The sequence below is a fragment of the Macaca fascicularis genome, chromosome X, assembly GCF_037993035.2.
Source record: "Macaca fascicularis isolate 582-1 chromosome X, T2T-MFA8v1.1".
NCBI lineage: Eukaryota > Metazoa > Chordata > Mammalia > Primates > Cercopithecidae > Macaca > Macaca fascicularis.
In genome coordinates, this window is record NC_088395.1 from 146,064,954 (window position 1) to 146,081,142 (window position 16,189).

Consider the following 16,189-nt stretch of genomic DNA (forward strand, 5'->3'; position numbering starts at 1 on the left):
AGAAACAACCCAAATGTTCATTAGCTGATGAATCAACAAAATGAAATGTTATTCAGTCATCAAAAGGAATGAAATGCTGCTATATACTATAATGCAGATGAACCCCAAAAAAAAACATTCTGAGTGAAAGAAGCTAGACAAAAAGGACACATAGTATATAATTGCATTTATATGAAACATTCAAAATACATACATCCATAGGGACAGAAAGAAGGTTAGTATTGCCAGGGCCTGGGAGGAGGGAGAAATGTGGAGTGTCCGCTTATGGGTATAGGGTTTCCTTTTTAGGGGATGAAAATGTTCTGGAACTAGATAGAGTTAACAGTTGCACAACATTATGAAGTACTAAGTGACACTAAATTATACACTTTTAAAAGGTGTATTTTTACCATTAAAAAAGGAGTGGAATAAGAAAAACTACCTTGATTTTTTCACTTTCTTTTCTCACTCGCTTTGCATTTTCAATAATGTAAACAGTGCTTTTGTTGACTTCATTGTCAGCTCTATGTCTCAGCCAATCTTCATATCCCTGAAACATAAAAATAACTATATAATCGAGTTCAGATGAAATAACGCTGTTAATAAATTTATATATCCTCCCATGAGTCAACACCAAATATTTATAATTATAGCATTAATTTAAACTCAGAATGCTAGAGACAATGCTACGCATTTTAATAGCAAATCTGAGATACATTTTCAAAATACTCCTTAGATAAATAGCTTTATTGTGTTAAAAGTATTCTCCATTCTTTAAACATTAATGAAAACACAAGCACTGGAGACTTACTGTTTTTCATGTGTGAAAGGCTATGATTTATTTTAATTGTACTCTTATTTGAGTTAATGTTAATTCTCCCTACTTTTTAATTTGAATAAAAGATTGTCCTGAGTTTGTATTTTCTTATAGCCATAATCACTTACATATAATCTTTTGTATATGCTGTAGTAAACTGTTCGAGTAATCATCTCCGAGGGAATATTTTAATTATTTCTCACCCACAGAGAATAGAAAAGGCAAGCTAGGATTGTTTTAGCAGAGAAGCTATGATAAGTTTTAGAGATCAACAGCTAAACTTTTCAACTGACTTGGTGATAAAAGAAAATATAAATTGGTATTCATCTTTTACAGTTAAAAGTAATCAGAGAAAGATTAAATGGCTCATTTTACTTTGGACTTTTCACCTAAAGTAGATTTAAGCCAAAAGATTAAAGAAGGAGGATGCTCATGAATGTTTGAGCATGACCTCCTCTCCTTTTTTATATACCTTTGCCTTTTTTCGTTGTAATAATGTCTGTACCTTTTCAAATACAACTGTTTGAAAAATCTCTTCATCGCCTCCCCCGACTTTTTTCCCCTCAGGTGCTATATCCATTCTTCTTCTGTCCTCTTTATGACAATGCTAGGCTATCACTTTATAGAGTACATTTTGTGATACTGGTGAAGAAATAAAGGCCCTAACATGAACCAGTATTGGGAGTGGAATGAATCAGTAAAAAAGCCTTTGAAAACCACACATGCTATTCTTGGAACCAGCAATTTTATGATGTTAAAGAAAATAATCCTACCAGTCTAAGGAAAAGAACATTCCAAAAGTCTTTATTTTGCAACTGAACACTTGATAAAATATTCTTGTAGTTCCTGGTAGGCAAGATATAAGACCAGATAACCACACGAGGAAAGGTAATCTTGTTCCCAATACTGCTAAGAAGACCTTTGCTTTGCAAGCTTCTTTGGTATCCTTTTAAAAAGTACTTTGTTAAGTATCATCTAAAAGTATGTTTGTAAATAGTCAGATGCTGTGGACTGACACAAAACATGCTTAACATTGTTAACCTACCCTTTCACCTCCAATTTCCTGTTTCCATTTTCATCTGGAATTTTTCAAACGTACTAGCATACAAAATGTTCAAAATACTTCAAAGACATCCATATCACAATCTGTGGCAGTCTATCAGCTCTGACAAAAAACAGGAAATGTCCCCTCTACCTACTACCCCCTGAAGCGGTATAAGGAAAAAACAAGAAAATTAAAGTATTCTTCCCTTAAGTTCTCGCTACAGTCATAAACAATTTAAAAAATCCATAAAAATGGGAGTTTTTCCACACAGACATACCACACTGAAACAATTAATGTACATCAAAAATCTACCTCCTATTTCCTGACTGGGCTGTACCTTTTACCTGCTCTTTCTTTAATGTTTACACCCACACACACAGATACTGAAGAGGAAACAAGGAAATACATGAAGGATGTGCCTTACTATCATTTTAATAGGTTTTCAAGAGGAACCAAATATAAAATAGATCCATAAAGGATACTACCCACTGTATATAAATATGAAAAAGAGCCTTTGATAATGCAATTCCAACAAGCCTGGACTGAAATGCAGGTGTAAGTGTAAATAAGAAATTTACCTGCTTGATGGCTGTAACAGTTATAACAAAGAAAAGTGGAAGTCCACTGGTAACTGGGCTAGTTGGTGTGTCTACTGTGACCTAGGTAAACAAATTAAATTGAAAGTAAAATGAAAATTTGTCATTAACTCATATGCAGCACTTACATGCTGCAAACATTTCAAACAGAAACATAGATAAAACACATTCCAGTAGTAGGGTAAATATTAATTTTCATTAAAACAAAAGCAAACTACATGGCAGTTAGTTTAAGAAATACTCCTAAATTCAAGCATAGTTTTTATCCCAGCTTGGATTAACCCCTTTATTGAAATATATCCATTCACTTACCACCTATTTGCTGAGCACCATTCTGTCAGCCCTTGTGCTATTATCAGCCAAGCTCTAAAGATATTGCTTTAAACAAGATGGAGACAAGTCCCTGCATTCATGTAGCTGGCAGCTTATAGGAAAAAATCGGACAGTAAAACAAGTGTGTAGATTCTGAGGTCTGAAGGGCAAACAGGAGTTAACTAGACGAAAGGTAGTTTTCTAGGCACAGTGAACAGTATATGCAGGTCTCTAGGAAATAAAGGAAGCCAGTGGCAAGAGGGAGTGTGGTGCGAGATGGGGCTGGAAAGGGAGGCAGGAGCCAGACTGTGCAGGGCCCTCTAGGCCAAAGTAAGCTGTTCATTCTTTATCCCACAAATAGCAGGAAATCCTTGAAAGTTTTAAGCAAGGAAAGGTCACATGAACAGAAGTGCATTTTGAAAAGATCATTCTCACTGCTCTGTGGAAGATGAATTAGATAGGGAACAAGAGTGAAGGCAGGGAGTCTATTTAGGAGGCTATTGCTGTAATCTAGGTGAAAGATGATGGCTTGGACTAGAGTGTTAGCGGCAGGCATGGAAAAAAGTTCTATAAATATTTAGGAGGCAAAAATGGCAACAGATAGAAGTGTTTATTAAAGATGTCTTCCAAGTATCAGGTTAGCATGTCTAGGTGGATGTTGTCATTCACTGAGACAGGAAATACTGAAAGAAAACTAGATTTAAGGAGGATGATCTTGAGTTCAATCTGCCCTCCCAACTCGTTGACTCTCATCTCCAACCCTCAACCAGGCCTGCCTCTATCATACACCCTGTGTTGTAGATACAACATATACTTCCATGTATGCAACGCTTCTACATGGCTCTGTGACTTTAGGCAATCTCTTCCCTATCCTTGAAATACCAGTTCAGCATTCTCCACCAGGTAAACCCCTTCTAATCCTTAAAGGCTCCGTTCAGATAGCATCTATTCTCTGAAGCCTTCTCAAATTCCTCTTGGGTAGAAAAAAATGATAACTTACACTGTATACACAAAGCATTCTGTTCATGCTTCTTGAATGGCTTTACTACATTAAGTGAATATATGACTGTTAATGTGACTGGTCTTCTCAGCTATAGCATAAATTCCTTAAGAGGATAAAAGCTATATCTTGATCTTCATTGTACCTGCTACCATTTTTGTTATCTGTCCTACTGCACAGCACACAGTAGGTGGATGAGTGGTATACGTTTGCTGAACTCAAATGAAATGCGCTGCCCACCAAGTAGAATGATTCTTTCAAGCGGAATCCTCTAGGTAGTTTATTCTGTATCTGTAAGACATCTGACTATGGATCCAGAGGAGCTCCTTTTCAAATCTTCCATCATTCAGGATTAAAATAGGCTCTTGCCCATATTATATCCCAGATTGATTTTAAGTAGCAAGGCTAAATTCAATTACAGTACCATTTACTCAAAGCCTCAAAGTGGGTAAACAGAAGCACTTAGCATCAACAGGGAATTTGAGCAATTTCAATGGGATTTTCCTGCTTCATTTAAAAAATGAAATGAGAAAAAAAGTACCTTTAATGTAGTAAAATTATCAGGGGTAATTATGGCGACGAAAAGATTTTAATAGCTTACAGATTTAAAGATGGAAGATGCAATTTAAACTGTCTAAAATTTAAAACACAAAACAGTAGAAAGAATACAGAGAAGCAGATTGATCTAACTAGGCTCTCACCCTTAAAGTGAGTAAATGAATGAGGGAGAGCAAAAATGGTAATCAGGAAGATGAGTGAGAAGTTTCCAATTAGGCTGAAACTGGTATGTAACAAAATAAAACTATTAGTTTGAACTATTTTCAATTTTGATATATTCCATTTCATTTAATAGTACACAATACACGTCGTCCTAGGATGAGCAAAGATATGATATCCATAAAATTTCAAAGAAAGTAACAATGAAATAAAATCTCAACAGGTTTTCTAGTAAAAATGCAACTTTAGAAATTTATAAAATGATAATCTTTAAATATTATGTTTCTGCTTTAAGAAGTCATATTATAATAAACTCTGGAATGTCTTTCTTTAATTACATGGCATTTTAAGGTTAGAAATAGACTGAAAATTTGTTTAAAGCAATCAAGTTTCTAAAAGTTAAGTGGCTGTTTAAGGAGCTCTTACCTGTACAAGGAAAATTATGAGAAAATAAAAATTTGCAATTCTTCTAAACTGTTCAAACAGATTCTTTGGGAGAAAGTTCCAAAGTGTATACTGTAAGGGAGGAAGAAAAAAGAACACTATTATGAAAGAAACTTGAAAAATCTTAATAGTAATGACTGATTTTGAGTCCACATTATCATATAAAGTGATATTTAGTATGTCCAACATTTTGAAATCCAAATCTCACACATATACATAAGCATATATTTAGAGACATTTTCCCAACACTCAGCACAGTGCCTGGTACAAGGCAGACAATAAATTATTTGGATGGCCAGGCACAGTGGCTCACACCTGTAATTTCAGCACTTCAGGAGGCCAAGGCAGGCAGATCACCTGAGGTTAGGAGGTCAAGACCAGCCTGGCCAACATGGTGAAACCCCGTCTCTACTAAAAATACAAAAATCAATCAGATGTGGTAGTGCACACTGTAATCCCAGCTACTTGGGCGGCTGAGACAGAAGAATCACTTAAACCTGGGAGATGGAGGTTGCAGTTAGCTGAGATCTCACTACTGCACTCCAGCCTAGGCAAGAGAGCAAGAACAAGACTCTGTCTCAAAAAAAAAAAAAAAAGCCTGGGCAACATTGTGAAACCCCACCTCTACTAAAAATACAACACTTAGCTGGACATGGTGGTGCATGCCTGTAGTCACAGCTACTTGAGAGGCTGAGGCACGAGAATCACTTGAACCCAGGAGGCGGAGGATGCAGTGAGCTGAGATGGTGCCACTGCACTCCAGCCTGGGCGACAAAGCAAGACCCTGACTCAAAAATAAATAAATAATAAATAAATAATTTGGAGGAATGAATGAACACATTAATTTCTGGCTCAGCTAACCTCTGGAGTCTTGATGATCATAACAGATACCCCTGTGAATCATTCTGTCCCCTATGAGTACCTCCAATTTCCATGACAGCTGGGAAGGTGTATACACAACCCTGGGCCATGGAGGGCTTTCATTTTAATCAACAACATACCACTCTGGCCTGGGCTTTGGTAATTGGTAATAGGTAAAAGTTTCATGCTAAATTGCACATGGTCAGAAGACAAGAACTCTTAGGCCAACTGTCGACCGCAGAACTCTTAGGCCAACTGTCAACCATACTTTGTCCCTGAAACCTTAGGGTCAAGGACTGAATCATTTAAAAGTGACCAAAAAATGTTGAATTTTTCAGATGACCTAGTAAGACCAGAAACTAGAAAGAAAGAAATGTTTCTTAACCTAAAAAGCTAAATTTATATTTGAGAGTTCTGCGGTTGACAGTTGGCCTAAGAGTTCTCGTCTTCTGACCTTGTGCAATTTAGCATGAAACTTTTACCTATTACCAATTACCAAAGCCCATCCCAATTATCTGTATAATATGTGAGAACATATCCTTTAATAAGAGGTGACTGAAAAGCCAAGCTGTAGAGCACGACTTAATATACGGGAATTTACTAACCTTTCAGTTTAAAAAGGCTTATAGGCTCAAAATTTAGGGAATCTTCCGAGAAAAAAGACAAAAAGAGGCAAGTATATTCAGTAGAACAGCTGCATTACAACCAATAACCAACTTAGAAAATGTTCTACCTTGGAGTCCAAGAAGTATGTTAGAGAAGATAATTTTAAAATAAATGCAGAATTGTGCATGGATGTACATCACTTGGGAGAAGGAAGTCCACGCTTTTTATGAGATTCCCAAGGTAGCTTGTGACCAAAAACAGAAGTCACTCAAAACCACTGATCCAGTCACTTTGAAGCTGACATAGGTCAGACCAGCATTTTTAACTATCCCAATTATTTAAAATGAACTTTCTAAAACAATAAGCTAAACTCCAACAATAGGCTAATGGCTGAGCTTCTGGTATGTTACCCTTCTGTTCCCCAATGAAAGAGATTTTAATTAATCAAATAAGCATTACAGACAGAGTCATCTGTAAAAGGTGATATAAACACATCAAAAGGGAATACTTTTGTTGTTGTCGTTTTTAAGTCCCAACTGTTAGTTTACCACTGTTTTATTAAATGAACTGCTTCCTTGAGGAATTCTGATTATTCCCTTCATAGGAAATGACTGCCCTCTTCTCTCTTTCATCAAGTCATGAGCTATTATGAGATCAGGGAGCATGTCATAAGTCGCCTTACCACAGGTGCCTAGAACGATAGCTAGACGATAATTTAGCACACAAAAGGTATACAAGAAATCTTTATTAAAACTTGTGCCCTAGCCATTTACTCTACTGGTTTACCTAAAAGGTAAACTTAGTTTCTAGTACATCTTTTTTACTATAATACAAATGTAAGATTTTAATGCAGACCAAGAGAAGTCTACTTTTTAGAGTTTTCTAACTAAAAGTGAAATTGAGTTATAGCCATATACATCAAGTTATTCAAATTAACTTGTTTATCTAAAAAGTAGACTCTCCAGCTTGGTCAGTTGCTACAAAAAAAAAAACAATGTTATCTCAAGCATGACCTCCATGGCAAAAAAAAAAAAAAAAGTTAATCACAAGAAGAAAATGTGTATAGCAGTTTTTTAGACACAATGATGAGAATTCAGTTTTTGTTACAAGTTAGTTCTTGCTTGGAGACGTCAGTAAACACTATTTATTTATTTATTTATTTATTTATTTATTTATTGAAACAGAGTCTCACACTGTCACACAAGCTGGAGTGCAGTAGCGTGTTCCCAGCTCACTGCAGCCTCTGCCTCCCAGGCTCAAGCAATCTTCCCGCCTCAGCCTCCTGAGTAGCTAGGACTACAGGCATACACCACCATGCCTGGCTAATTTTTGTTGTTGCTGTTTGTTTGTTTGTTTGTTTGGAGACAGAGCCTCACTCTGTCACGCAGACTGGAGTGCAGTGGTGTGAACTCAGCTCATTGCAACCTCCCCCTCCCAGGTTCAAGCGATTCTCCTGCCTCAGCCTCTCGAGTAGCTGGAATTACAGGTGCGTGCCACCACACCTGGCTAATTTTTATATTTTTAGTAGAGACGGGGTTTCACCATGTTGGTCAGGCTGGTCTTAAACTCCTGAGCTCAGGCAATCTGCCCGCCTCGGCCTCCCAAAAGTGCTGGGATTACAGGCATGAACCACCGCGCCCAGCCAATTCTTGTATTTTTTGTAGATACGGGGTTTTCCTTTGAACCATCTCCCAGGCTGGTCTCGAACTTCACCCGCCTCAGCCTTCCGAAGTGCTGGGTTTACAGGTGTGAGCCACTGCACCGGGCCTCTTTTATACTATCTTTAAGTGCAACTATAAACTTAAAAAGCAGCCCAGACATTTAGAACATGTTTAAAACTACTTATACAGAAAACACCAGCTTTGGGCTGGGCATGACGACTCACGCCTGTAATTCCAGCTACTTGGGAGGCTGAGGCAGGAGAATCACTTGAACCCATGAGGCAGAGGTTGCAGTGAGCCGAGATCGCGTGCCACTGCATTCCAGTCTCGGTGACAGAGAGACTCTGTCTCAAAAACAAACAAACAAACAACGCCAGCTATCCCAGTACATACAATGCATTTTATATATGCTTTGTAGTGGATTAAATAATCTATACACAAGTGTGGTCACTAAAGATGAAATTAAGTGAAAAAGTTGTGGGTCACTGCCTCAAATATGTATCATCTAATTTAACTTGAAACTAAAACCTTATAAACTTACTAAGCAAATTTCCCAAAGGAGGAAAGTTGAAGAGAATCTCAGCTTTGAGAGTCAACTATTTCATTTAAGCAAAAGGAGGCTTTAGAACTTTACTTGTTTTTACCAGTTGTTTTAGCCAAGATTTCCAATTTATCATTAAAAATGCCGATGATTTAGCATTAAAAATGCTGATGAGGAACTTAAGACTCCAAATAACTTTTAATGTGTCTGAATAGCAGCAAAAAAGAAAGAGAAAAGGGTAAAAATAAAGTAGCAGATATCTAAGGTAATAATAAAGTTAGCAGTCAACTGCCCGAAGAAAACTTAGGAAAAACTCTTCTGGACATTAGCCTAGGCAAGTAATTGATAACGAAGACAAAAAAGCAAATGCCCAAAAACCAAAAATAAACAAATTAAAAAGCTGCACAGCAAAAGAAATAATCAACAGAATAAACAGACAATCTATAGAACGGGAGAAAATATTTGCGAATTATGATTCTGGCAAAGGACTAATATCCAGAATCTATAAGGAACTCAAACAGTAAGAAAAAAAAAAAAATCAACTCCATTAAAAGCTGGGCAAAGGGCAGGGTGCAGTGACTCACTTCTGTAATCCCAGCACTTTCAGAGGCTGAGGCAGGGGGATTACTTGAGGCCAGGAGTTTGTGACCAGCCTGGCCAACATGGTGAAACCCCGTCTCTACTAAAAATACAAAACAAAAAAAATTAATTTCTAAAAAAAATCTTAAAAATTTTTAAAGGAAAAAGAAACACACAACAGATAAATATGATGGAAACTAAAGATCCTAAAATTTACAGCAGAGTACAACCAATGCTCCTTTTGCTAAAGAAGGGAATTTCCAAGTTTTGCACCAGCTACAAAATTCTGGTGATTTCCAAAATCCCTGCAGAGCACATTAAAGTTTGTGAGGCTGTAGAGGCCAAATTTTTCTAAAGAAAGTATTTGTGATCCCAGGAGATTAAAAAAAAAAAAAAAAAAAAAAGCATTAGGCCGGGCGCGGTGGCTCATGCCTGTAATCCCAGCACTTTGGGAGGCCAAGGCAGGTGGATCACGAGGTCAAGAGATCGAGACCATCCTGGCTAACATGGTGAAACCCTGTGTCTACTAAAAATACAAAACATTAGCCAGGCATGGTGGTGGGCACCTGTAGTCCCAGCTACTCAGGAGGCTGAGGCAGGAAAATGGCGTGAGCCCGGGAGGCGGAGCTTGCAGTGAGCCAAAATCGTGCCACTGCACTCCAGCCTGGGTGACAGAGCAAGACTCTGTCTAAAAAAATTTTTTTAAATAAAAATTTAAAAAGCATTAATTTTATAAGCAAATAAAATTTAAAGTAGGTCAAAATGTTTGTCTTCAGTGTTCCCTGCCTTAACATTTATAATGTCACATTACTAATGGTATTTGTAAATAAAAGCAGCGTCCAATTAAGATAGTTATTTTTATGACTGAAGGGTGGAGAAAGAAAATCAACACTTGCTACAAAGTTGGAAGGCAGCTAATGTATTCTGTAAATGGTATATTTTGAAAAAATAATCTTTTTATAAACTCTGGTATAAATACAAACAGCCAAGACAATGTGAGGAAGAAAAAGTCAAATTATGACATTGTTGGTCTTTTCGGAGTAGACCTGAAGGCCTCCATTTAGGAGACAGTATCCCACACATTCGAAACACATGAATCTGAGGAAATCAATAGTACTACTCAGATTTGTAATACTAATCACAGAAACACAAATAACAATAGCAGTTAGCGTTTGAGTTGTCACCCCATGCCAAGCACAATGCAAGAGGAAAGAAAAAAAATGAGGAAGGAACCCAGACAGCACAATGATGTAAAAAGGGCTCTTTATTCAGAGCAACTAGAACTTATAAAGTAGTTCTACTCCTGGTTTTATTACTGTCTCTGCTTGGTGACTATGTGACTAAATTTCTCTGGCCTTGGTTTCTCCATCTGTAAAGTCAGTGAGTTGAACAAGATAACCTCTTAAGATCATTTAGCTCTACAAGTCCACAATTCTGAATCAAAGGACTACAGACCATTTAATTGGATACAAGGTGAGCCGAAATTTCTAGTAAAAGAACTATTCACTATTTTAGGCACAAGTGCGTAAACCTCTGGCTGAGAATAAAATTTCTGCCACTAGTGTGTAAGATTAACAGGAAATAGACATTTTTATCCAAAATAAAATGTTCTATAGGCCGACAGATCTGTTCATTAGGCAACAAAATTTTCACCTGTCCTGACCATATTTTACATGTTAATCTCCCAGATAAAGATGATCACTACTGTATCACCACCCAAACGAGAAATTAAATGCATATTTGAAAACCAAAATGTCATATATTTGTAAGGAAGGGCATAATTTTGTGTTTCAGGTTCTAAGTGATTACAAGTATACAGTGAACCAAATGTCACCAACTTTTATCTCTGCCTTGCCAGGGCACATGAGGAAGGGAGGAAAATCTTCAAGATCTCTTCTGTTCTACAAGAGATGGCAGTAGGCCAACCTAGCACCTAACCTGGTCAGCCAGAGGTAAAGACTAGCTAAGTAACACTTGCAGAATGATGACTACTGGGTACCAGGAGCTATAAGAAGTGGTTTCACAGAGTATTAGTCCCATTTCACCAATGAGGACATTTAGAATCAGGGCGATTAATTTGGCCAAGGTGACGCAACTAGTAAGTGGCTAGGCCAGGATTTAAATACAGGTGTTCAAACTTCCAGGTCAATGCTCTTAGTCCTACACTATGCTGAAGAAAGAGGTATTCAAACGGTGACACAGCTGCAGTGACTTAACTCTTAACAGATCACAGGTGAAGCAGTGTACTGAGCATCATGCACCCTTTGGGACAAAGGAGTGTATTAATACTTGAGAAGTGGGACGGGAGGTAGAGAGGTTGGCAGGGGAACTAGAAAGAAATGCAAATGAAGACATTCCAGGACAGCTCTCTCCAAAGAATGCAAATCATTTATATCCTAGTTCATCCATTCAAGAGTAATTCAGGAAGCTTTGCACAAGTAAATAATAAGTATTTTTAGCACACTTCAAGGTTTAAAGTAATATGCATAATCAACAAGCACTGTGAATCATAATGGAAGGCAAGCGATTTCACCTATAACAAGACAAAGTGATTTTTTAAATAAACTGTTTTTCAGAGGAATACTTACTATAGCTGATATATGATCCGTATACATGCACATACATGTACACATATATAAATGCATGTTTCCTCAGAAGCATAAATTAGAATAAATGCATTATCTGATTCACTATATGAACATCTATTGAGTTAAAACAAAAACTTACCTTAGATGAGACTATTCTATTATCACAAAATCTTTGTGCAACGTAAGCTTCTGTTCCCGAAACTGAATGATTGCCAACAAACACTGTGCGTGTGCCAACTCGTTTCTCTTCTCCAGCACACTGACCAAGAGAAAAGGGGAAAAATTCAGTTTTTCATCACATTTCTCCACACTTCTACCAAGTCCAGCATTCTTGTCTAAGCATGTTGGGCTATAATCTGGGGAGAAAGCAGTAGGGAGACGAGAAAACCTTGTTAGGGAATTCAAAATCCACTAAGCTCTTACTTGCTGACATAGTAAAGATTAGTAAAAGTGCTGTTTGAACCAACTGTTCTGAGGTCAACAGTGCAATTCTAAAATGATTAAAGAAAGTACCCTAGAGAAACAATATTTTTACTGCCAATCATTTTTCTTTCATCCACAGCCCAAATGAATCTTAACCATAACCTTCACTAGCAACACACTAACTCAGAAGAATGGACTGGGAATATTTCATTTATTATGCAACTACTGAGGACAACCTTTCAACTACCTTACTAGAGAACAGAAAGCATAATGCAGATTACTTCTAAATGCAAAATAATTGTGTGTAAGCGTAAAGGTCAGAAATAGAATGGCTGCCTCTATTGAATAAATGATCAACTTTTTATAAAAAGAAACTATAATTATTTGGCTTCACAGGATAGAGTTTATTTTGCAATCTCTCAGAGTCTTATTGTTGTAAAGTTCCATTTCACGCAATATATTTCTCATGCCCATTTTACATGTTTAATAAGTAGACTCACTGAATCTACAAGTTTCAAGATTGGGCTCTATTTTATCCCACCCTTTAATTTTGCTGAGGCCTCACTCTCTTCGCTTAAATCAGGATAATACCCTTTTCTTATATAAATTTGGGACAGTCTCCTTTTATGGTACTGTATTACCATATCTGAGACTACCACATATTTAAGTCAAAGGATGTATGATAGAAACCAATATCCATTTATATATTCCCATTATTTTTTAGAAATATAATTCCCCAACCTAAAATGTTTTAATATATGTAGTCACAAAGATTTTCCTTCCTTTCAATGATCTATTTAAAGGTCAAAGGTATAAATCCCACCCTCAAAGTAATCATTTTAAGCAAGACTACTTAGAATTTGCAGTCTTCCAATTATCTACAATGTCTGAATGTACTCCAGTCTGAATTTGTGCATCTTATGTAGATGGTATGTATAAAATTATTTCTTCATTTAAAAATTAAAAATCACCCCAAAGTATAGATAAAACCTCTTTGCCTTGCGTTTTCACTTAAGCTTATGGTATTGCCTTCGAAATTTGCAAGGAATCATGCAAAAAGTAACTGGGACAAACTGAAGTAGAAGAGAGACTCAGGCTGTATATAACTGGAAAGCTACTCTGGCATGTGCTAAGGGAATTTGTGGGATCCCTGGAGACCTGGAAAAAGTCAGTTAAGTATCCATGCTGGACAGCTTAGTTATTTATCTGCCTGCCCAAAGACAAGGCATTTGAACAACTGATTGTCCAAGGTCCTTCGCATGCTAAGAGTAAATGATTCATAGGTAAATTTTCACACAGTTCCTGGAAACCAGTAAACAGTATCTTTACCAAGTGGTAGCTTTGATTTAGGGGCTTACTTCTCTGTTTGCAACTGTAATATACAGGTTCTGACACAGCTCACTGATAAGAGCACCAAATTTTCCATAATATCCATTTTGTAAAACTTAAAAGTGAAAGTGTATGCACCTGCCAGATGTATAGTTTATCTGGCTTCACCCCAGCTCCAACCTTCTGTTGCAGGTTAAGGCCTCTCTGTGGTCTCCACAACAGACCTGACTCTTATAATGTACCAATTTGAATTACAGAAAATGCCAAGTTCACGTATACACCGCAATTTGCAACCTTTAATTTAATATTCATATGGCTGTTTAGTTTTTCACACAAGGAAGAAGTGGCTACAGAGTAAATGAGGCAGATTTACCTTTTATACAAGTTCTTAGTTAATTCTACAAGTGGAAAAGGGAAAGAGGCAAAGGAGGTAGAGAATCAGTGAAGTAGGATAGGTTGTGTGCTGTCAATATAGATTTTTCCCCTCAATTACAGCAACCACTGATTAACTTAAAACAAAAATGGACTAGTGCCTTCCCAATTCTGAATTGTCTTCTACTGAATTGTCTTCTACAATCTGTGCCAAAGAACAAAAGGAGAAAACAATACAATTTTTTTAGGCACACTGATATTTTTATGAATTCCCTACATTTGAATGACATTTCCAGTTTTACTAAGAGCTTTCCTCATATATTATCTCTCTGATCTTTTTTGAATAAGGCCTAAATGACCTCTATCTCCATTAAATTGGAGAAAATGGATTGAAATTACTATGCAGGTTTGGGGTTTTGTGTGTGCAGATCCCAGCAGTGATTGCTGTTAGATGATGAAACAGAACCCTGAAAGAAGCAGCAGAATGTCTACTTCTGAGCATTTTCCAAAATAGCACAGTCTCTTTACCCTAAACAGGTTTGGGTTGAGAAGTGCCTGAAGACTGGGGGTGGGGTAGTATGAAGTAGGTGACTTTTCCATGCCTGTTTCACCCTAAAAGCTGATGAGACTGCAATGTCTGGTGGAATTTCCTGCAACTGTATAATAATATTTGGTTCACGTAAAAAATAGCAATGTTGAACTCACATAAATTTCACCATAACTGCCCACCTGCTGCCAATATAGAGTGTTAAAACAGTGGTGTTAGTTCCTGTGATTTTGAATAATGTAGGTGTCTTTGCCAAAGCAGAGAAACGCTAAGTAGAAATCATTTTTAAAATTCCCATTTGGATGGCACGCAGTGTAGTCTGGAGTGGGAGTGTGTGATTCCTGGCACCTCATAATGAATTGTAATTCATTAGGAGTCCATCCTGTGCTGAACTGCTTCCCATTCAATTGTCCTTAAGAACAGCATTTCTTAAAACTTGAAATATGCTGGTACTGACTCTATTTTAATGACACATCACACTATATAATAAAGTATGGCAAATATTTTAAAATGTTTACAATATATGAATTAACAGAGAAAGCAATGTAAATTTCTTTCTCAAGATAAAAATCAACCTTTTGTACTCCTAATTTATACCTCCATAGTATAAACTGAATACTGTAAAAAAAAAAAAAAAAAAAAAAAAAAAAAAAAAGCAAGTAATTTATACTCCAAAATGGCCTCTCAATAAAAATCCTAACAGAGTAATCATTTAACTGGAAAATCCTATGTCTTTGCTAGTCATAAAAAAAATGAAGAGCCATTGGAAACAAAATTTGTTCCTTGATTGCCTCCAGACCTGACTAGGTAAGAACTGAAGAAAAATAGAGACCTCAATACAAGACTGTTACTATAAAAGCTGGCACAGGATCTGAAATAAAGCCTACCTCTATATCCTTTCCAGGTGCTAGAAGACTTATATTTATCAGTTAGCCATAGATCTTTGACTCCTAATCCTGGTCACAGCTTTAAACACAATAACTGATGCCTTGTTCTTTTATTTAATATTTAATTTTTCTGGAAGCTCCCCAGGTGACAATTCTAATTTGCAAGCACTGTTGAGAATTACTGCCACAGACTCTTTCAAACAGTGATTGTCCTTAAACAACATTCTACAACTTTTCAGTATGCCAGCCATAATCTTGCACTATTTCTTTAATTTAAATAAACAATTTGCTTTCCAAAGGTTAAAAATACAAATAACCCTCAAATAGTGTTCCACCCAACCATTTTAAGCTGCTCACAAAGTAAGATTTCCCTTTGACAATTTATTTTGCATGCGGTTATCTCCCATCAATTATTCAGATCACTGATAATGAGAACTACAGGCCCTGATATAATGCAAAGCTACTTGAATTATCAGCAAATAATCTTAAAACTGATGTAATCCCTGGCAGTTACAGCATTATTTTTATTGGTCATCAAACTGCTTTCTGTAAGCTACCACAGCAAATAAAAGTATTGGCTCAAAAATGAACAAAAAAATTTATTAAAATCTGAAGACCTGGCAATGATGATTTAAAATGGTTCTCCACGCTCCAGTCCAAAGCTATTTTCTTCTCTGAAGCAGGAATATTTTTGAACAGCATAATGTCTTAAAAAGGCCAAACAAATTCAAAATTGAAAGAACATTTCATCAAAATTTCAGATGTCTACTAAAAGGCTCCCAGAAGTCAGCATTTTCATACTAGGGCTGAAGGGGTGGGGGTACGGGGAGGAGATCCCTACAGTTCCAGGAAACATTTCCAGTGTATTAAGCTTCTTGGTTAAAA

At 36.7% G+C, this 16,189-nt stretch overlaps 1 protein-coding gene across 6 annotated transcripts in view; it reads right to left on the bottom strand.

Annotated features, from left to right (window-relative positions):
- ATP11C (ATPase phospholipid transporting 11C (ATP11C blood group)) overlaps positions 1 to 16,189 on the bottom strand; it is a 203,760-nt gene that overhangs the window by 87,046 nt on the left and 100,525 nt on the right. For all 6 annotated transcript variants that reach the window (XR_012429817.1, XM_015443943.4, XM_015443940.4 and 3 more), the window contains 4 exons: positions 11,886 to 12,005; positions 4,893 to 4,982; positions 2,420 to 2,500; positions 422 to 529 (listed from right to left, as the gene is read on the bottom strand). Coding sequence is in view for 4 of the 6 variants with exons in the window: in XM_015443943.4 (XP_015299429.1) it covers positions 422 to 529; positions 2,420 to 2,500; positions 4,893 to 4,982; positions 11,886 to 12,005 (399 nt within the window). In the remaining 2 variants the exon portion in view is untranslated. The remainder of the gene's footprint in view (positions 1 to 421; positions 530 to 2,419; positions 2,501 to 4,892; positions 4,983 to 11,885; positions 12,006 to 16,189) is intronic.